The 21,826-nt window shown below is 42.9% G+C and overlaps 1 protein-coding gene, 1 long non-coding RNA gene and 1 other non-coding gene across 5 annotated transcripts in view; 1 reads left to right on the top strand and 2 right to left on the bottom strand.

Moving 5' to 3' along the window:
* Positions 1-5,623, bottom strand: part of WEE1 (WEE1 G2 checkpoint kinase) — a 14,355-nt gene extending 8,732 nt beyond the window's left edge. Inside the window, exons 1-5 of one of the 3 annotated variants that reach the window (XM_020874461.2) lie at positions 4,844-5,623; positions 3,182-3,387; positions 2,658-2,721; positions 2,047-2,219; positions 1,277-1,398 (exon numbers count right to left, since the gene is read on the bottom strand). In XM_020874461.2, coding sequence (XP_020730120.1) covers positions 1,277-1,398; positions 2,047-2,219; positions 2,658-2,721; positions 3,182-3,387; positions 4,844-5,419 — 1,141 coding nt within the window. In that variant the 5' untranslated portion in view covers positions 5,420-5,623. Of the gene's footprint in view, positions 1-1,276; positions 1,399-2,046; positions 2,220-2,657; positions 2,722-3,181; positions 3,388-3,565; positions 3,662-4,179; positions 4,716-4,843 lie in introns of those variants that run through there. The other 2 variants (XM_020874462.2, XM_020874463.2) reach the window with 2 other exon arrangements.
* LOC110125428 (uncharacterized) lies at positions 3,826-21,826 on the top strand. The gene is made up of 4 exons (XR_011489957.1): positions 3,826-3,881; positions 20,178-20,354; positions 20,445-20,512; positions 21,319-21,826. It is a non-coding gene; the product is annotated as an uncharacterized lncRNA (long non-coding RNA).
* Positions 18,791-18,897, bottom strand: LOC139037297 (U6 spliceosomal RNA). The gene has a single exon (XR_011490118.1). It is a non-coding gene; the product is annotated as a U6 spliceosomal RNA (small nuclear RNA).

Raw genomic sequence — 21,826 nt, 5'->3', positions numbered from 1 at the left:
AGAAACTAGAGGGAGATGGTGTCTAGCAAATATGGAAGAAAGAAAGTATTATGATCAAGTTACACTATTAGTAAGTGCAGTAACTAAAAAACGGAGGTTAAGCAACAGAATAGTCCACAAAGCATAGGTGACAGCTCATAAATATTTTGATGACATGAACAGAAACATTTCAAGAGATGTGTGAAACCAGCAGCAATGCTGCATACTGAGCAATTATATTTTTTCAAGGGTGTAGAATAAAATGACAACTCAGTGAGAAGTCAGGTATGAGAAATGGATCTTCTACATCTGTTTTGTTCATTATTTTCCAAAACGGAAAAATTGATCTACTACTTATTTATAATAAGAGGATTATACCACTTATTTATTCACAAGCTATGAAACAGCTGGTCTTAGGGAAAAAAATGAGAATCAACAAAAATAATCTTTGCTACTCAAGTGTTCAATAAATTCTAAATTCTCTAATATTCACTGAAGATGTACAGAAATAAAAATCCATCATATACAAAATTTTAGGTATAAAATTTAGGTATAATAACAGATCTGTAAGAATCAGAAGTGAGGCCAGGACTTTGGCAATGATTTAGTGAAAAAGGAAGGACCCAGCATGACTGTTGACAGACCTGCTGAAATTAAAAACCATATAAAGGTCCAAAGTTAAACCTTTATAAATGCTTTTTTGGGGGAGGCAGGGAGGAAGGAAGGAGGCAGGCACAGCTAGGGAACTAACGAGAATAACTCTCTCTTTACGGAAACATTTCAGTGGATTCTAGTGGGAAACGAAGGGTGGACAGATGGTAGGGGGAGCAAGATTCAACAAATGGCTGAATTTATATCAGTGGAGAGTCACTGTCATTTTATAAATAACCATTATCAGTTTCAGCAGCACATAAAATGAAATGCAAAGCAAAGGCTAGATACAGGGAGCTTGGCTTATTAACTACTATATCCCTCCCACACACTATGCTAAATGCTAGGAATACCAAAATATATATGGCAAGGCTGCTATCCTCTCAAGAAAATCAGTTTAATTTGAGTAACAGACATACAAATAATATGCATGGTTCTACTATCTAGGTAGAAAGAACAAGGTTTTCAATCTTATCTTCCAGGTAAGAATAACTTGCACTTCAAATTCATGTCAGGCTTTTGATCTTTGAATTTATAACAGGTAAAAGATATATAGAATTAGAGCAAGACTTTAGATAAAAAATAAATTATTTCCTTGGTGTTCGTTTTCTTGAGCTTACACATTTACAGGGGAACCATTACTCACCGTTACAATATTCATTCTGTATAAGCATATGATCATCTTCTGCCCATGCAGAGAAGTAACGAACTACATGAGAATGTTGCCCAAGCACTGCATGAGCATATACTTCTCTCAAAGCATTCTGCCTAGAAGTGTGAGATTAAGAGAATCGTAAATCATTTTTATTTAAGATAAACTGAGTTAATTTATCTCAAAGTTCATAAGAGAATCTTGACTTCTGGATCTATCATTCATTATGCTGAAGAACAACTTGCTTCAGAGAGAGGGATTAAAACTCTGTATGAGATTTTCCCAAAGGCTTCCATTAAAGAATCTGGAGTAGGAAATGGCAACCCACTCCAGTATTCCTGCCTGGCAAATTCCACACAGAGGAGCCTGGTGGGCTACCGTCCATGGAGTTGCAAAGAATCAGACATGACTAAGCACACATCGTGCCATTTAAGAATGTCAGAAAGAAGGAATCTTGCTGGTCCTATGATTCAGGGAAGATAAAATTCTACTCTGTGAATTCATGGATGTTATTAGAAATAGAAAATTTAAGTTAGGTTCCAAGATCAGACTCCTCATATTATTCTACCAAATCCAATAAAAACTAATGGGGGAAAAATAAATAAATAAAAACTAATGGCACAAAATGAAATGGATCTGATTTAAATCATTATAACTTCTCAAATATTAGAGGTTAAATTCAGTGACTGACCACCTAAAACCTTAACATTTCTAATACCATACTGATGAACAAAAAAGCAAAAGGCAAAATCTTTAATACATACTCATCAACAGAGCCAGCCAATGGCTTTTTTGATCGCTTTATGGCATAAACGCATCCATCCAGCCTCTTCACACATTTAAACACAGAACCAAATTCTCCAGAACCAATCTTCTCTAGCTCATGAAATTCTGTTGTATACCGAGACTTCATATTGCTTTCAGTAATTGTAATTCTCTGTAATAAAAAGTGTATCCATATATATATAATATAAAGGTATGAAAGTGATTTTTTCACTAAGGTGATAACACTATGAAATTTAAAAATTTTATCTTGTTTTAATGCTTATTTAACATGCATATATGGGCTTTCCTTGTGGCTCAGTTGGTAGAGAATCTGCCTGCAATGCAGGAGGCCTGGGTCAATCCCTGAGTCAGGAAGATCCCCTGGAGAAGAAAATGGCAACCCACTCCAGTACTCTTTCCTGGAGAATTCCATGGATAGAAGAGCTGGGCAGGCTATATAGTCCATGGGGTCCAAAGAGTCAGACATGACTGAGTGGCTTTCAATTTCAACACGTATATATGATAGCTTGTTAAGTAGTAAACAAATATTAAAAACAATAAAAGGAAAAAAATTTTAAAAACCAATAAAAAGAAATCAAAAGCTACTGACTTTAGCAGGTCTTGTTTCATCTTCAAACTCATAATCACTGGCTTCCATGTCTTCACCACAGGAACTGAAAAATATTATTTTTTCTATCAATATATTTGACGGATCCATCAACTAGAGATCCAAAACTATCTGATAGATATATAGCAAAATGAAAATTTAATGAATGAAAACCGAAAAGAAAGCATTTACTTTTGTAATGACAAGATACAGCCCAAGTGAAGAAAACGTTGTTCCTGTTTAGATATACCACCACCACCACACATATCAAAATTAAAGCCTTTCTAAATCAACTTTCTCTGCTTGCCTCATTTTGACACCAGCAGATGTACTAGAACTTATCTAGACTTTTTCTTTCTTCCTTTCCCATGCCACTCTTTCCCATAGCTGATTCCTGAAAATTGCTAGTAATGGAGAAAATTCTCGGCCCATAAACTTCCAAATTATTTGGTTGAAATTAAATTTTAAGTATGCCAAACCAATCTTGGGTGGTTGAGGAACCAAACTGTTGAAAATAAATAACTTACTCATTCCAATATGCTCTCTTTCTTCTACGACACTGTCCTGAGGAATGCAGTAACAGAGAATCTGGAGTAAAAGGATTAATATTCACTTGAGGAGTCTGTCGAACGTCAAATTCCCTTTTTCCTGATTTTTCTGTATCCATGAATAGAGAGCCACCTCGGAGTTTAACAGAACTGGAATCGATTCCTCGAGCTTTGGAGAGCAAACTCTAGGAGAGGAAAAGAAATGCTTAGGATTCAAGCGCTACAGATAGCCTTCTCAACCTAATTTTCAGCAAGTCTTTCTCCTGGCTGAATGCGTAGGTCAAAGCAACACACCAACCCTTAGTTAATCTTTCAAGCAAAATAGACAGTGGTTTACTTAGGAGCCTGAAGCTGGATACTAACCACCTTTCCTGAAAAAGTCACGTAAAACAGGCCTCTAACCCTAAAAAGAATATCAATGAAAACTAAAATTAAGTTCACTTTAGGAGCTAAAAGTTAAGAAACCTTTCAATCCATCTAAAAATAGAAAGCATTCTGGGAGTCCCATAAAAGCGCCCCTCCCCCATCCAAGTAGGGCTTTGAAAACCACCTCCATAGAGCTCCTCCCCTTACTTCCAGACTTGCCTTGGGCAAGTCGGCCAATAAAAAGTAAGGCACAAAAAGCACACATCTCCAGAGGTTTATGACTAGTAGCCTGGACTGAAACTCACTTTAAAAGGTACATTTTCCACATTAATCTTTTAAGTTCGATACTGTCTGAATTTTGGGAAGTGTCTGCTTTGAAATCTGCTGCTACTTCTAAAGTTCTACAAGTGGTAATCTGCATACTCACTTGCCACTCAACACACAGGTGCTGAATACCTACTTCTTTAAGAGACATTATCAATGGTATGAAAGCCTGAGGGTCCAGGAGACAATATCCACGCTGGTTTTTAACAGTTGGACCTTCCTAATCCAGACACTTAGGCTGATCAAACTTGGGAACTGCAAACCCAAGGGTGTAAACAAACGCTTACCAAATAAAATATTCTTTCCGGAAAGAGGCTTAAACGCTACCCCGAGTTATATACGAGCCTTTTAAAGACTGTAAATACTTGAAGGCCAGCCTTTTCTCCCAAGTAGAAGCGCAGTCTCCCTCCGTATCTCAAACTTTCCCCCAAAAGGCCACCTGATACGAAACGATAAGTGCATTTTTTTTTTTTTTAAACCGAACTCCTACGTGCGCCGCCCAAATTACAAGACTGATCACTGCGTTTAAAAGGCACCAGATGGCTGCGGCGCTGAGGAGTGTCAGATGGCCGGGTCAGCACCACTGGTGCATCCTTCCAAACCGCGTTATCGGTGGCACACTCCCGCCTGCCACGCTCTGGGCCGCCCCGACTCGGCGGGCGTTAAATCGTCAGCCACCTGGACGGTGCCGATCAGCCCCTTTGAAAGATGAAGAAGTTCCAGACGAGGCCCATTGTTCAGTTACATAATCTTAACGGACAACTGCTGGGCAGGGCCCAAAAAAGGGGCTGCCAACTTTTTTGTTACGGCGCCGGAGAGCGAGCGGGGGTGAGGCCGGGCGGTTATGTAACCGAACCCGGGCAGAGCCGCGCTCCGCTCCCAGCGCCGCGGCCTTTTTAAAAGGCTAGGCCGGCGCGGGCTCTGGGCGCCTGGGCGGCCGCGTCCTCTCACCTTGGGGGTGTGCGGCGTGTCGAAGAGCCGCAGCTTGCGGAAGGTCTTGTGGGGCGGGGTGCCCGGGTAGTCCGGCAGCGGCGAGCAGGCGCCCTCTCCGGCCCCGCGCGCCCCGCAGCCCCGCGGCGACGCATCCCCCGGGCCGCCGCAGCGCACTGGCGAGAACGAGCTGCCCAGAAAGTAGGGAGCCGCCGGCGACTTGACCGGCGACGAGGAGCCGAAGCCCTCCTCCTCCCACGAGTCGCCCTCGGCCCCGCCGCCCGCCGCGTCCGCCCCGGGGCAGGCGCCTCGCAGCAGCATGTCCTCCTCCAGCTCCCCCGGGCTGCCGGGGATTGTGCCCGGAGAGCGACGGCGCTCGGGCCCGGGCTCTGTGGGGCTCCTCGCGGGCGGCAGCGGCGAGTCAGGCTCCTGAAAGGCCGAGTCCTCCCCGGTGCTGTGGCCGCTGCCTTCTTCCTCCTCTTCTTCCTCCTCCTCCTCACAGTCGCTGCAGGGCGAGAAAATCAGCTTCTGCCGCAAGGTGCAGGAGGCCGCGGCGCGGCGGGGCGGCGGCGGCTGTTGCCGGCTCAGGAAGCTCATCGCGCCTCTGGGACCGGGGTGGAGGACCGGAGAACCTGAGTCCCCGGAGTCCAGGGCTCGGCCGGCCCAGGGGGCGGGTCCGCCACGTGCGACGGGGCGCGCCCGGTGGCCGCGGCGGCGGCGGGCCTGCGCGGCGGCGAACGGCGACTCCGGGACGCTCTGGGCGGCGGCCGGCGGGGGAGGCGGCAGCGCGGGCTGTCCGGCAGAGGCGGGGCGGCACGGGCGCCGAGTCTGGGGTCTCCGCAGGTCCAGCCGCAGGTTCGGGTTCCGCGGCTTCCCGCGACCGTTAACCACGTGAGCGCCCATTCCACCAATCCCCGCCCAGCCTAGGGTTTGAAAAAAATGGAGGGCGCGACGTAGCCCGCTGGGGAGGGATCAGCTACGCGATTTTGGCGCGAACTCGCTGGCTCCGCCCCTCCCTCTCGGCGCCGGGCCTGGCCAGGGCGGGCGCGGCGCGGCGGGCCTATGAGCGAGCGGGATGCCTGGGACCTGGGTCTGGCGCCTCCCGGACTGGGCCGGGCAGGGGCCCCTAGGCGGCCCTCTGGGAGGGGCGAAGGTTGAGGGCTGAACTCGGCCGAGCCGAGCGCCAGCCTGGACACTACATCCTCGGCGCTCTTACGACGCCTCGGAGGTGGAGCGGGACTGGCAGCTGGAGAGCGCCTCAGAGTCCCTACGGGTCGGGGCGAGCAGGAGACCGCCGTGGCCCTTTGTTGCTCCCGGGGGAGACTGACCTTAACGTCCCGCATCCCTTTGGTTCCGGCCCCTGGGGCGCATGGGCGTGGCTAAGGGGAGTTAGGTTCCCGACTCGAGGTCTGAGCCGGGAATTGTAACTCCGGCCTCTGGACCGACATGTGTGCAAATGGGTTAGGCCGACACCAAAAGTCAGAGGAGATGGACACGATTGAGCGACTGAACTGACTGAAAGTCAGAAGGAGGAGACGAGTTCTCAGGCGAGGTTCCTGACTGCAGGGCGGTCTCTGAGCCTCTGTTTCCCTCCAGAGAGGCTGTTATGGGCCGGGGTGTCTGCAGCGAGGGGAGCGCCCCGACCGTGGTCCTCTTTGCCATCCGCGCTGCCCCCCCCCCCGGTTCACAGTAGATAAAGCAGCTCCACACTCGGCCCTAAGCACAAAACCAAGTGCCCACCACGCGGCCATGGTGTTTATATTTGTTTGCCAGCACGTGGGCAAGTGTTGGCAAAACAGATCGGCTTAGCTTGCTGCAAACTTCAAAGCACCTTGAGGAAAAATTTCTCCAGTACTCCCGTCAAATTGTGATTTATCCGTCCTTTATTGTCGAAAACAGAAGTTTCTGACAATTTTTTCAGTTGTAACCCCCTAATGAATCTTCTTCCTTCTCTTGTTTTTTCTCCGTTTTGTTTTTTATTCTTTAGGATACTTTCAAAGAAGTAGGAATTACTGGGTCAAAGTATATAAACTGCCAAATTGCCCTCCAGGGAAAAAAAAAAAAAAACTACATTCTCACTGGCAGTGGATTAAGTACACCCTTTGAGAATTCTGGACATCAGTGGGTATTTAATGTTTGTTGATGTAATTTTGTTGTTTTGATTCATATCACTGGACAATTTTCGTGGGCTTATGGCACTTCATGAATATAAACACTTGACCATATATGCTGTTCTAACACTTAAAAAGTTAAAACTTAAGCTGGGGTTTTAATAATGGAAACACGTCTTAATATTTATCACATGGGAAATTCCCTGAGATTACATAACTGAAGATGCAGTGAAGAGTAAACAGTCATTTTCTCCAAATATTTGCTAACTGATATTTCTTTTTTTGTGTTAATCCAAACTTAATTTTAAGCTCAGAAGACAGGAACTCTACTATTTCGTATGTTTCAAGGAGTGCCATTCTCTGAAAAACCAAGCAGTGGTTTTTAGCACCCTCCCAAATGCCAACCCACTCCAGTATTCTTGCCTAGAGAATTCCATAGACAGAGGAGCCTGGTGGGCTACAGTCCATGGGGGTCACAAAGAGTTGGACGTGACTGAAGTGACTTAGCACTCCAACACCTCTTTTCTCCTAGTGAGAAATATAAATTCTTTTATATGGATAGTTGACATTTTCTCAATTTCATGTGAAGTATAAATAAAAATAACTCTGTTAAACTTCTACTTCTATATGTTGATCTATAACATGAATTATATGTAAAGCAGTGTGCTTCCTAAACACCTCTGCCCCCTAATTTTTTGCCCCAAGCCTCTCCTATGTAAATAATTCTATATACGCTGTTTCTACCTATGCAAACTCATGCTGCCTCCCACCCCCTTCACTCTTTCATAACATCCTGCTTCATTTCCTTAACAGGCTTTTATCTATCTCAGAGTGTGTTGATTATTTACTACTATTCCATTCTAAGAAATTAGGTCCTTGAGTATAGGGACCTTTCCTTTTGTTTATTGCAGTATTCTGATATGGCTTCAGTTCAGTTCAATCACTCAGTCATGTCCAACTATTTGCGACCCCATGGACTGCAGCACCCCAGGCTTCCCTGTCCATCGCCAACTCCCGGAGCTTGCTCAAACTCATGTCCATTGAGTCGGTGATGCTATCCAACCACCTCATCCTCTGTCGTCCCCTTCTCCTATCTTCAATCTTTCCCAGCATCAGGGTCTTTTCAAATGAGTCAGTTATTTGCATCAGGTGACCAAAGTGGAGCTTCAGCTTCAGCATCAGTCCTTCCAATGAATATTCATGACTGATTTCCTTCAGGATGTACTGGTTGTATCTCCTTGCAGCCCGAGGGACGTTCAAGAGTCTTCTCCAAAAAAAAAAAAAAGAGTCTTCTCCAATGACACAGTTCAAAATCATCGGTTCTTCGGGCTCAGCTTTCTTTATGGTCCAACTCTCACATCCATACATGACTACTGGAAAAACCGTAGCTTTGACTTTGTGGACCTTTGTTGCTAAAGTAAATGATATGGCTTAGGTGCTCAGTATCTTTTGAGTGATAATAGGACCCTTACTTACATATTTATTGATTGGTTCATTTTATTTCTCAATATTATTAGTTCACATGGTACAGAAGTCTCCCACTTAACCTTGTAACCCCCCTGCCCAAGTCCCCTTCCTGGAGGTGAAGAACTCTTCTAATATTCTTTGTCAACTCTTAACCTTGCCACCTCTCTGCTTCCCTAAACTGGGACGTTCTTAAAATCAAATGGGGCAAAAAGGGCGTGGGTTCCCAATGGGAAGGGAAGATTTCTTGGTTCACACCCATGTCCTCACACAGAATAGGAGAGGTAAGTTCCCACCAGATATATAGGATGACTGGGGAAAAAGACGGAATTGTTTTTTTTTTAAGTATAGTTAAAAGTGATACTCAGGGCAAAAAACCTTTGACTTTCTCCACTTCCATGTAAAACAGATATTCCCCACTCCAGACTTTCCACCACACCCTGCGTGGACTATGTAACACCCTTTGTTTACTTGTCTGGCTTCTCTCCCAACCAAGGGCTGAGATCAAGTTTTATTTATCTTTAGAGCTGCAGAAACCAGCAATGTGCCTTGGCTCCAAAGAAGGTGCTTAATAAATGTTTCTGGAATAATTAAAATGTAGTGTTCTTTAGAAAACAAAACTGCCAAAATGAGTAAGAAACCCAGGCCCTGTCTCCTGCAGCTGAGAACATGGCACAATGTTATAGGTTTAACTGCAGCAATATCCTAACTGAAATTCTAAATGATTGTTCCAATTTTTTAAATTTCATGTTCTTCAGAGTACCGCACTCACTGTACTGAGAGACGGTTACGCCCACCTGCCCCAGGGCATATCTAATTCAAATTTCTTGGTCTTTCCCTACCCTGTGTTGTTTTTAACTGTAATGTTACTAGGCAGCTTTTGCATCCTGTGGTAATATTGTTGTAATTGAGTAAAAATCATGCCTCTGGGAGAACAAACTTAACCTGTTTCTCTCCTTTACAATGATGATTTACCAAGTAAAAGACTTTCATTCCACTGTTATTGGCCCATTCACCTGCCTTAGCAGCAAAATAAGTCTCCTGCCCTGAAAATTTATAATTGAGAGTCCTAAATCACCTTCTCAAATACTTTTAATATATACAGCACATAAATATACATGCATATTCTCGTAAATGTAAGCCGTGAACTTTTGAATGAAAGATCCTTAAGAACTAGGAACTAATTTTTCACAATGATGTAAAGTCTCTAGGAATGTTTCTTAAGACTAGCCTGCTTTTACCCACAGCTGAATCCTTTCTAGCTTATGCTTTTTATTCTGGAGAAATATTTTTTTTCTAAAGACAAGCCTACTCTAATAGATATCTAATTTTTTTTTTTTTAAAGTCATGTTGGTCAAATCAGTTTTTCATTTAAAAACCAAATAATATGCTTGAAAAATTCAACTGTCTTTCTTCATCTTCCTGGTATCTTTACCTGTCCTCTTCTGCTGGTTCTCTCAGCAAACTTCACCTCACTTCAACACAGCTCTAACTGTTACCAACTGCCGTTTGGCTCCAGAATCCAGTTCTCAGGCTAGAATGTGATAACCCCTACCACTGCTCCCATTTTACTTCTCAGGTGTAGTTTAGACTTCTGTATTTTGTCACTTGCCTTAATACCCTCTTGATGGATGACATTGTTTGACCATTTCACCACGTGTTCATCAGCTCACTCTGATAGAATAACCAAATCCAGTTCCTCCTTAGTTGCTCAGTAGATTAAATGGGAGACTAGCATTGTCCCTTACAAATAGTGTTCAATAAATCTTGTGTGTACTTTTAATTATAGCAATTTTTTTTAGAGATTTTTTTATGTGGACCATTTTTTTTACAGTCTTTATTGGCTTTGTTACAATATTGCTTCTGTTTTTATGTTTTGGTGTTTGGGCCACAAGGCATGTGGGATCTTAGCTCCCCAACCGGGGACTGAATCTGTGCCCCCTGCATTGGAAGGCAAGGTCTTAACTACTGGACTGCCAGGGAAGTCCTTAATTACAGCGGTGTTATTTGAGGATAATCATTGTTGTTAATGGCTTTAATCAGTAAATGCAGCCTATGATTCCTGGTGTCCTCAAAATAAGTTTGTCTCACATGAAACTTAGGACTTCTCTGGTGGCTTAGAGGGTAAAGAATCTGCCCGCAATGTGGGTGACCTGGGTTCGATTCCTGGGTTGGGAAGGTCCCCTGGAGGAGGGTATGGCAACCCACTTGAGTATTCTTTTTTTTTCCACTCAAGTATTCTTGCCTGGAGAATCCCCATGAACAGAGGAGCCTGCCAGGCTACAGTCCATGGGGTCGGAAAGAGTCAGACATGACTGATAGACTAAACACACAATGTGAATAAACAGTTAAGTCTGTGTACAGCCAGTGAGGATGATCAAATCAGAACAGAGATAGTATTGATAAGAATTTGAAAAGTGTAGCTAGGAAAGAGTGACCAGTTGAAAGCTTGGATTTTAATGGAATGAACATACTTTATTTTCATGCCTAATTAATCTTTAAGGATTACCAACATACTCTTTTCATTTATCCTTCTAGCAATTATGTAAGATCAACAGCAGATTCCATTACATACAATTATATCAATTATATAGATTATGTACAAAAAGTTTGAGGATCTAAAATTCTCATTCAGTTTATCTTTGGGGATTTCAACACTGAAAAGACCATGCTAGGGTACTTAAAAGTTGTATCTGGGGAATTCCCTGGTGGTCCAGTGGTTAAGACTCCAAGCTTCCACTGCAGGAGGCACAATCCTTGACCAGGGAACTAAAATCCCACATGCCTTTCAGCACGGCCAAAACAAAAAGAGAAAAAAACAATTGTATGTGTACATACACAAAACCTCTGCTATAACCAGTTTTGTTAGTGAAAGAAGCCTTCAGGCCTACTCCCAGTTATCTAAGCCTTTACATAGCCCCTCTAATCTTCAAAGACTTGATAATCCACTGCACTCAGTAAGGCCTGTGGCAATAATACTAACTTTAAGACATTTCCCAAGAGACAATACTGGCCACTGGACATATCATTCCTAGATAAGAGAGGAGTTCTCAAACAATATTTAAAATTATAGCTCTGTGAGGCAGCCAAAACATCATGCTTCCTATTTGCTATTTTTAAATTCCTTTTTACCCAAATAGAACTAAGTAGTTCCATTTTCTCCAGTATTGTTAATACTTGCAAAGAGCTGCTTTTCTCTAAATTCTTAATGAGTTTCAGTAACTAAAAAGGTCACATCACAGGAATCTATTTATAAACAGGAGGGATCATGAGTGAGTGACTAACAGAACCCCAGTGCTAAATACACAGTCGGGTAATTGACTAATTGCCTCTCCTCCTGGGTTAGTGACACACACAGGAAATGATCTGGAGGACTACAGGACTGCCAGTCTCTGCGGCCACACTGTGATTAGCTGAACCAGCTTTGTTCAGATTACTGCAGCACAAAAGATGTGATGACACCTCTCCAGTGAAACAAGGGGCCCTGTCTCAGTAGGAGAGGGAAAGGAGATGAGGCAGACACCCCTTGCTGGTCTTTTGTGTGGCAACAGGGGTGTGTTTGGGTATTGCTATGTTTTGATGACTCAGTGGTGAGTCAGTTTTAAAGTTCTGTAAAATCCAGTTTAGACTGGATTGAGAGATGAGCTCATCTAGTAGCTAGCTGGGTGGAGAGTACCCAGTAGTACTAGGTACGATCAGCTGATTGGTGGCATAAATATGTACATGGAAAAAAAAATACCCGTGAGGGTGAATTAGTTCCTGAATGCAGAAATCAACTCTACCTGGCATCTTCTATTGGGTGTGTGCCATGTTCAAACATGATCCATGTCCTACCTACTGCCCCTTACTTTTATATGAGTCAGGGCATGAGAAATATCCTAAGTGCCACAAAAAGCTGGGGTGCTTTGGAGGGAGCTGGGAAGGCTATAGTGCCAGCTATATATGGCAGGCACTGAGCCAAATGCTTTCCATATTTATCTAATCTTTATAGGAATCCTCCAAGAGAGGTATTTTAATTCACATTTTACAAATGAAGAAAACGAAACCCAACTAGGTTAAATGCCTATATCACATAGTCATAGAGCCGATATTACTGAGACTGTGTCACTACTGACTTCAAGGCTAGCTTTTTTGCATGTGACGGTGATCTGGCTGTGACATCTATCACCCCATTAATCACCACGGTTGACTCAGCTGATCTGGCTGGCTAGGCCAGTGTCCCCGTCCTGCCTCACCCCTTCACGTGTGTCCTTCTTCAAGCTGCAAGCTCCAGCTCATCGCAAAGGATATTGGAAGAATTGCTCTCCTCTGCTAGAACCTTCAAACAAACTCTCAGGACTAGCTCTTTCTACCTCAACAAGGATGGGGTAAGGTGAGGGTGAGAATGAATTGGGAGACTTGCTGAAGACAGGGTCACAGGACCCCACCATGGGCAGTGTGCTGCTAGAGTCTGGACAGCAGGACGTGGTGGAGGGTCATGGGTGTCAAAAGACAGTCATACTTGGCACCTCTGCCTTTTTGTTATACCATAAAACCCACATGTATTTTAAATTCTAAAATCAAGAGGAAAGATTACAAAGATTGATACTATGGTGTGTTGCAGAAGGTTTGGAGAAGATCATTCCTGTCCACTATGGGGATGGGTGTAAAGTGGTACCTTTTTAAAAGATCATTTTGACTGTTTCTTCTGCAATTTAAATATTGATCATCTTTGACTCAGCAATGCTACTAAACCTTTCTACAGGTCTGCAAAAATATGTAAAACAATGTTTGTTCTTTAGTCGCTAAATTGTGTCCGACTCTTTTGCGACCCCATGGACTGCAGCCTGCCAGGCTTCTAACCTAGGTCTCCAGCATTGCAGGTAGATTCTTTACCCTCTGAGTCACCAGGCAAGCCCCAGAGGGTTGGGGCGGAGGTGCTATTTTGATAGGGTGATCTAGGAAGGCCTTTTGAGGAAGTGTCATTTGAGCAGGAATCTGAATAAAGTGAGGGAATCAGCCAAATGGATATCTGGAGAATTGTGTTCTAGGTGTGGTGTATAATACCAAAAATTGGAAGCCACCCAAATGTCCATTAAATATTAAGTAACCACAGTTTGCCAAATGATGAGATAGAGCTATACATACAAAATGAAAAGATATCTAAGATATAATTTTTTAAAAGATTGCAAAACTATATAACGATTCCATTAAAAAAATTAGCCTACAGTAAATATATTTACCACAGGTAAATATATTTACCATCTGGGGAAATATACAAATTTATAAAAAAATCTCACTTCCAGAATGCCTGGGTACCAACTAAAGAGAGAGCCAAGAGAAAAGCCGTAACATTGCTCTAAAACAGGATGGGGCAAGTGGAATATGGCAGAGATTCTGCAAACCCATACCCTGCTTTTTCTGACATCCTGTAGCTCTCCACTCTTTCTGGTCACTGATGATGCCCCAGCCCTCCTTCCATTTCCTTGTGTCCTCGCCTCCCTGTCGCCCTTCTCTGGCTTTGCTCTTGGGGAAGGAGCCTGTGCTCCAGTTCTCTCAGCCTGGTTATTTCACTTGGACTGGTCTTCCGGCCAGTCTCAGACAAGCAGCTCTGTGTTCTGCCTGCCATCTATGGTGAGTGCTGATAAGGAAGGGGCTTCCTGGATCCCTCTTGATTTATTACAGGCTCACTTCTAAGTGCAGAATAAAAGATTTTGTCCCTAGTAACCAGCTTCAGAATTTAACTGATCCAGGAACTCAGATTGGGGCATAAGATAGCTCACACATGCTCCTGCCAATTCTGACTGGATCACCCGCTTTGCTGTCAAAGCAGGTTTTCAAAGCAGCCAAATCTTGTGTTTGATGCCTGTCCCCACTCCCATCCACCACGACCAAGCTCTGCTGACTTTCCAGGGCCTTGTGTGTCTGTCTGTATGTTTATCAACCAGTAGTTAGAAACAACAAGAGCACAAAAATATGGCAAGGATGAAATAAATACACAAACTATGTTCTATGCTCCTATATTACTTCTAACAATTTTTCAATTGATTGTTTTGGATTTCAAGGTAGACAATCATATATTTGGTCATTCTGTCCTTCTTACTGGTATTTTTTTTTTTGTTGTCTAATTGAATTAACTAGCACTTCCAGGACAGTATTAAGTAACAGGAGAGGTGTTCAATGGCTGGTTAGCTCAGTTAGAGCATGGTGTTAATTATAGGAGAGGTAGAAAGTATCCCTGTCTTGCTCCTGACTTTAATGGGGCTATTAATAATAATAGTTCCAATTTGCCTTGATTCGTGGACCTAACATTCCAGGTTCCTATGAAATATTGCTCTTTACAGCATCAGACCTTGCTTCCATCACCAGTCACATCCACAACTGGGTGTTGTTTTTGCTTTGGCTCCATCTCTTCATTCTTTCTGGAGTTATTTCTCCATTGATCTCCAGTAGCATATTGGGCACCTACCAACCGGGGCAGTTCATCTTTCAGTGTCATATTTTTTACCTTTTCATACTGTTCATGGGGTTCTCAAGGCAAGAATACTGAAGTGGTTTGCTATTCCCTTCTCCAATAGACCACATTGGTGACTACAGCCATGAGATTAAAAGACGCTTACTCCTTGGAAGGAAAGTTATGACCAACCTAGATAGCATATTAAAATGCAGAGATATTACTTTGCCAACAAAGGTCTGTCTAGTCAAGGCTATGGTTTTTCCAGTAGTCATGTATGGATGTGAGAGCTGGACCATAAAGAAAGCTGAGCACCGAAGAATTGATGTTTTTGAACTGTGGTGTTGGAGAAGACTATTGAGAGTCCCTTGGACTGCAAGGAGATCCAACCAGTCAAGATGATTAGTCCTGAGTGTTCATTGGAAGGACTGATGTTGAAGCTGAAATTCCAATACTTTGGCCACCTGATGCGAAGAACCGACTCATTTGAAAAGACCCTGATGTTAGGAAAAATTGAGGACATGAGGAAAAGGGGGCGACAGAGGATGAAGTGGTTGGATGACATCACTGAGTCAATGGACATGAGCTTGAGTAAACTCTGGGAGTTGGTGATGGACAGAGAGGCCCAGCGTGCTGCAGTCCATGGGATCACAAAGATTCAGACATGACTGAGTGACCGAACTGAACTGAACTGAATAAGTTATTGGTTGATAAGATATGTATATATGTACATGTGGACTTGATTTATATCTACTGTATTAGAGAAGTATTCTTTTGTCAGAATATTTGAGGAATGAATATTCCATTTTACCCCATTTTTAGCATTTCTCTTAATTAGTCTTTTTTCTGTTTTCAATTATGTATGTGGTTAAGTAGATTAATAGATTTCCTTCTATTATGCCACTCTATCCTTCCTGAAATAAACTATAGTCAAGCTGCTTTCAAAATATACTGTAAAATTATGTTCATTTAGGCATTTTGCATCTGTATTTATAAATGGAACTGAGCCATAGTTTTTCTATCATACAATCTTTATAAGATTTTGGCTTCATAAAATAGTGGAATGTTTGCTTCTTTCTCTGTGCTTTTTTTTTTTTTTTTGGTTTTAGTTCTACCACTTTATTGCTACCAACCCATCTCCCTCCACCCTCGTGCACACATGCTCAGTCATGTAACCCCATGGATTGCAGCCCGCCAGGCTCCTCTGTCCATGGACTTTTCCAGGCAAGAACACTGGAGTGGGTTGCCATTTCCTTCTCCATCTCTGTGCTTTTGAACAGCTTTAATAGTATAAGAATGGTTGATTCTGTGAAAATTTGAAAGAAGTTGCTCATTAATGTGTCTGGGTTCAGCATTTTTTTCTTTGAGCTTTTGACAGTTTCTGCCCATGATTATTTGTCTGTTTAGATTTTCTACTGTCTCTGAGTCCCTGTTGGTAATTTATACTTCCTTGAGTATTATCCATTTCTTTCAGATTTTAAACTGTAATAGGGCCAAGTTTTCACTTGTATTTGTCATTATTTCCTCTTACCCATGCTTATAAGCCCTTTCTCATTCCTAATTTGTATATTTATATTTTGTCATGCTTTTTTTTGGCTGTGCCACAAGGCTTATACAATCTTAGCTCCCCAACCAGGAAATGAACCTGGGCCCTTGAGAGTGAAAGTACAGAGTCCTAACCACTGGACCACCAGGGAATGCCCTATTTTGTCTTTTTTTTTTTTTTTTTTCTTTATCATTTTAGCTAGTGGTTTATCAGTTTCTGTTTTGGTTTTTTTTTTTTTTTTGGTTTATCAGTTTTATTGTTTGCTTTCCTCCAACCTCAAAGAACTAGATCTTAGATTTATTAATCAATTGCTTTTCTGCTATTGAACTAATTCATTTTGCTTTTATCTTTATTAATTTCTTCCTTTTGCTTTCTTTAAATTTTGCTTTGCTCTTTTTTCCTCTTCTAATTTCCTATGTCGTCTGCTTTGTTAATGAAATTTTATTTTTTCTTCTTTAGTAATAAGTGTGTAAGGTCATGAATTTTCTTGTGAACACAACTTTGGCTGTATTCCATAAGTAATGTTTCATTGATTTAGTTTTACTATAATCCATAATTCAGTTTTTTTAACTTTATATTGAGGTATAATACACACCCAGAAAAGCAAACATATCAAGGTATGCACAGTTTGGTGAATATTCAGAAATTCAATACCCACATTAAAAGGACATGGACTTCCCTGGTGGTCCCATGGTTGAGTCTACCTTGCAATCCAGGGAACAAGGGCTCAATTCTTGGCCCAGGAAGATCCCACATGACACGGAGCAAATAAGCCCGTGCACCACAGTTGCTGAGGCTGGGCTCCGGAGCCTGTGCCCTGCAACAAGAGGAGCCACTGCAGTGAGAGGCCTGCGCGCCACAACTAGCGAGTAGCCCCGGCTTGCCGCACCTAGAGAAAATCCTTACACAGCAATGAAGACACAGTGCAGCCAAAAATAGCTAAAATGGAATAAACACAATTATAAAAAAAAAATAAAGAAAGAAAACATTACCAATACCCAAAAGCAGTTATATAATTCACAGGGCCCAAAGAGAAATGAAGATGCAATGTTCCAGTTTTATTAAGAACTTTAAGATGATAATAGCAGAGCTTGAAATCAACTGTGGGGTTTTTCAAAGCACGGGGTCCTATACGCACGACCCTGAAGCTGGCCCTGCGGATCCCCTCTTGGCTCTCTTCTCGTCCTCAGCCCCCCTCCCTCCCACAGGGAGTCAGTGTCCTGACTTCCAACAGAGAGAATAGTGTGGTCTATACTCTTGCATCCAGCTTCTTTTGCTCAACATTAGATTTATGAGGATCATTCATACTTTCACATGCAGTTGAAGACCATACATTCTCACAGCCATATGCTTAAAACTAGTTTATAATTTAGTTTTGGTTTGTCACTGATTGAAGAGTCATTTAGGAAAGCTTGAAAAATTTTCCTAGGGATTGAGTGCTAAGTTCTAACTTCCTAGTTTCAGAGGTGGAGCTAGAAACAGGCTCTTCTTCTGAGTGAGTAAATCGTCACCGCATACACAGTATAAGTAAACTCCTCCTTTTCTTCTGATACCCGGTAAAGAAGAAAAAGGAAGAAAGCTAGCCAAAGAAGGTAGTTAAAGGTTTTTTTTTTTTTAACATTTTTAAAAACATCTCTAGAGTAGTAGCAGCTGTAAACCCTGGCAACAAGGTTAGAGCCTACTTTTTTTTTTTTTTTAGAGCCTACTTTTAAAAAATGTTTATTTATTTTGTTTGTGCAGAGTGTGGGATATTTTTAGTGGTGGTATGCAAGATCTTAGTTGCAGCATTTGAACTCTTAGTTATGGCTTGTGGGATCTAGTTCCCTGATCAGGGATCGAACCTAGGCCCCCTGTAGATTCTTAGACACTGGACCATCAGGGAAGTCCCCAGTCAGAGCCTACTTGTTAGACTCAAATCCAAGGGTAGGGCAGCAAAGGGCATTCATCCTAATGGTTGCTAAGAACGTTGGGTAGGAGCTTCAGCACCCTATTGCATCCAGTCATGGTTGACTGGGGACCTGAACTGGGGTCTGCCTTTGAGTGAGCAAGTGGTTTTTTCTGTGAAGATGTAGGAAAGTGGCCCTATAGACCTTCCCCTGAGACTGCAGGGTGATAGTGAGTGGTGGTTTAGCTGCTGTTGTGTCTGACTCTTTGCAACCCCATGAACTGTAGCCTGCCAGGCTTCTCTGTCCATGGGATTCTCCAGGCAAGGATACTGGAGTGGGTAGCCATTTCCTTTTTTAGGGGATCTTCACAACCTAGGGATTGGATCTGTGTCTCTTACATTACAAGTGGCTTCCTGCATTGCAAGCAGATTCTTTTTTTAAAAATTTACTTATTTATTTTAATTGGAGGCTAATTACTTTACAATATTGTGGTGGTTTTTGCATACATACATGTGTTCCCCATCCTGAAAAAATATGGAACACTTCACGAATTTGCATGTCATCCTTGCACAGGGGCTATGCTAATCTTCTCTGTATCGTTCCAATTTTAGTATATGTGCTGCTGAAGCGAACACTGCAAGCAGATTCTTTACTGCTGAGCCGCCAGGGAAGCCCAGGCAGGGAGGCAGGATGCCACTAATAAATACTGCCAACAACTTGCCCATACATTAATTAGGACTGGGCTGAGGAGTGTTGAATGTTGGTAGAATAAGTGACTAGTACTTGGGACCCGCTAGGGCTGGCAGAGATTTGCCCTGTAAGTGCAGGCTTGAAAACAATATTTAGTCCTCAGCACCTTCTAGTCACAAGAATTGCAACTGGCATCTCAGGACTAAATCTCAGATGCGCTCAGAAGTATTTCCTTGGTCAACACTGGTTATAAAGCCAGAAGTGATTGTGAAATTGAGCCAAGAGATAAAACTAGTCTCCTAAGTCTGGTGTGGGCATTTCCTTCTAATGCAGTGGTCCCCAACATTTTTGGCACCAGGAACCAGTTTCACAGAAGACAGTTTTTCCACAGACCGGGGTAGGGTAGGGGTGGTTTCTAGATGATTCAAGAAAGTTACATTTATTGTGCACTTTATTTCTAATCTAATGACACCACTGATCTGAAAGGACGTAGCGGTCCATAGCCCAGAGGTTGGGGACCCCTGTCCTGATGTCAAACGCCATGACCTGAGGAGGCAGTCAGGGTTCTTCTCTTCCTATCACTAACCCTGTCTTCTCCTAGCATGAAATGACTTCCTTTAAGATTAGAGAAAAGACTGACCTCATCCACCCACAGACGGTTGATTCCTTCCAGAAGGAAGTGGTGAAGCCGCGTATAGACGTCAGTTGCTCCCTGAACCAACTCAGTGCCTCCTGCTGGTGTCTGACCCCAAGGCTCACCAGAGCCTTTCATCTCTTAGCTAACTGCTTTCTTTTTTACTTTAATATACCCACAAGGTTTCATCAGCTTCACAATAGTGAAGATCACCTTTGCACACCAAAAATGGTCCACTTCTCTGTTGTTCCTGATTTTCTGTTTCAAAGAACATTCAGTAATTTCAGAATGTTAGAGAAACTCTAAGGCAGTGGGGAAACCGCTTAGCTGGTTTCTGTCTGGGTAAAATGTCTGGTGAGTGTAACAGCTGCTCCCAACTGGGACCTACTGCCCTCCCAGGGTCCTCATAGGCACAAAAGTGCCATCACTTGCTTGGAGCAAAAGTTCCCTATTTAAAAAGATAAGGCAACTCCCTTGTGGCAGCAGAGATTTTACCTTTTTCCTTGGAAATTGCAGAATTTATCTGGAGGGCTCTGGGACTGAGTCTGCAACTCAGATTAGAGCTGTGTTTCCATATCCTTTCTTACGCAGATGGCCTTCTGGACAGATTAGTGAAGGTGCTGTGTCTTCTTTTTGGATGCCTCCTGTATGTCCAGGGAAACTCTGCAGAAAGGAAGCAAACTAGGAGAAATTTAGGATTGACATTAGAGCAAGAATCCTATTCTCTCATTCAAAAGCAGAAAAGTGAAAAGAAAAAGCTTTTGCCAGGTAATTTTCATCTTAACTATTCATGCAATTATCCTGATTTTTGAGCATGCTTTATTCTCACAAGACTTGCTTTCTGTCTTTCAATTTTAGCCGAGTTCTGGAAGCAACATGAAATTTCTGCATGAAGGATTGAGGACTCTTTGTGTCTCTCAAGGCAGGTGAGTTTAGAAGTAGAGGTGATCTGCTTTGCAGGATGTCTAGAATTCTGTGGAAGTAGAAATTCCCAGTTACCCTATGGGAGCCCATAACCTAAAAAATAGAAGCATATGGTATATTCCCCAAACAGGAGTCACACCTCCTGTGTGATAGCAAAAAGAGAACTGAAGAGCTTTCCTAGGCAGGGCAGGCTGCATAATCTGCGGGGCTTAGTACAAAAAGAAAAAGAAAATAATGGGGACTCTTGGTCAAAAAGCAGGAGAAAAAGGACTGTCAAAGGTATACATAAAGTCAGACACAGAAGGACGAATAGCATGTGATTCCACTTCTGTGAAGTACCAAATGTAATTAGAGTCGTAGAAAGAGAAAGAATGGTGGTTGCCAGGGGCTGGAGGGCGTGGGGACAAGGAGTTTTTAATGCGTATAATTTCAGTTTTGGAAGATGAGAAGGTTTTGCAGATGGTGCTGATGTTTACACAACAGAGTGAATGTACTTAATGAACTGCACACTCAAAAATGGTTAAAATGGTAAATTCTTTATTATGTATATTTTAGCCTCCACCTCTCGCCCACATACATAAATTTTTTCCTTCTTTCACAGACTCTCTTATGACTTGTCATGGTGTTTTTTATTTGCTATTTAATGTCATCCTAAGTAAGGAAAAATTAAAGACTTAAATTTTTAGCATCAATTTTACTCTTCATTTTTATTCTATGCAATACCAATTTTAAATGAAAATGTCTAAAAGTATTTAACTTGTATTTGGAATCACTGAAATTATACAACTTGAATTTTGTGTAATTCCAGGAGGTTACCTTGAGTTGGCTAAAAGAGAAAAACAAGAGCCAAGGTCTGGAAAAGTGGAAGGAGGAGGTGAGGATACCCCTGGCACAGAACCTGGAGAAAGAGCCCTCCAGGGTATAGGACCTCATGGGTGCCTGAGGGGGTGGTCTCTTTGACTTAATAGCTGCCAGCTTCCCCTTCCCACAGGCCTGCCACCCCAGCCCACAGCACACAGGCTACTGCCAAGCATCGTTAGAACTCAGAGCTGGGATGAGCTCAATAGGTGGGGTTGGCCGCCACCATGCCCCCAACACCCACCTTCCTGCACTGCCACCAGACCCCCGCCAGGCAGGGGCGTGGCAGTGAGAACCCATCCATGGCGGCCGTAGGGAATGTGACTGTATAAGGTCAGGCTCCAAGGATCCCCCCAATCCCCCCCACCCTGACCACCGCCGTGCCTGCCTGCTCCATTGTTGGTTCCAGGAGACTTCCCTTGACACAAAATCAAAGATAAAATGATTAAGAATTTTAA

This window comes from Odocoileus virginianus, chromosome 10, assembly GCF_023699985.2.
Source record: "Odocoileus virginianus isolate 20LAN1187 ecotype Illinois chromosome 10, Ovbor_1.2, whole genome shotgun sequence".
Lineage (NCBI taxonomy): Eukaryota > Metazoa > Chordata > Mammalia > Artiodactyla > Cervidae > Odocoileus > Odocoileus virginianus.
The sequence above is the reverse complement of the archived record's forward strand: the minus strand, read 5'-3'. Positions and strand labels throughout refer to the sequence as shown.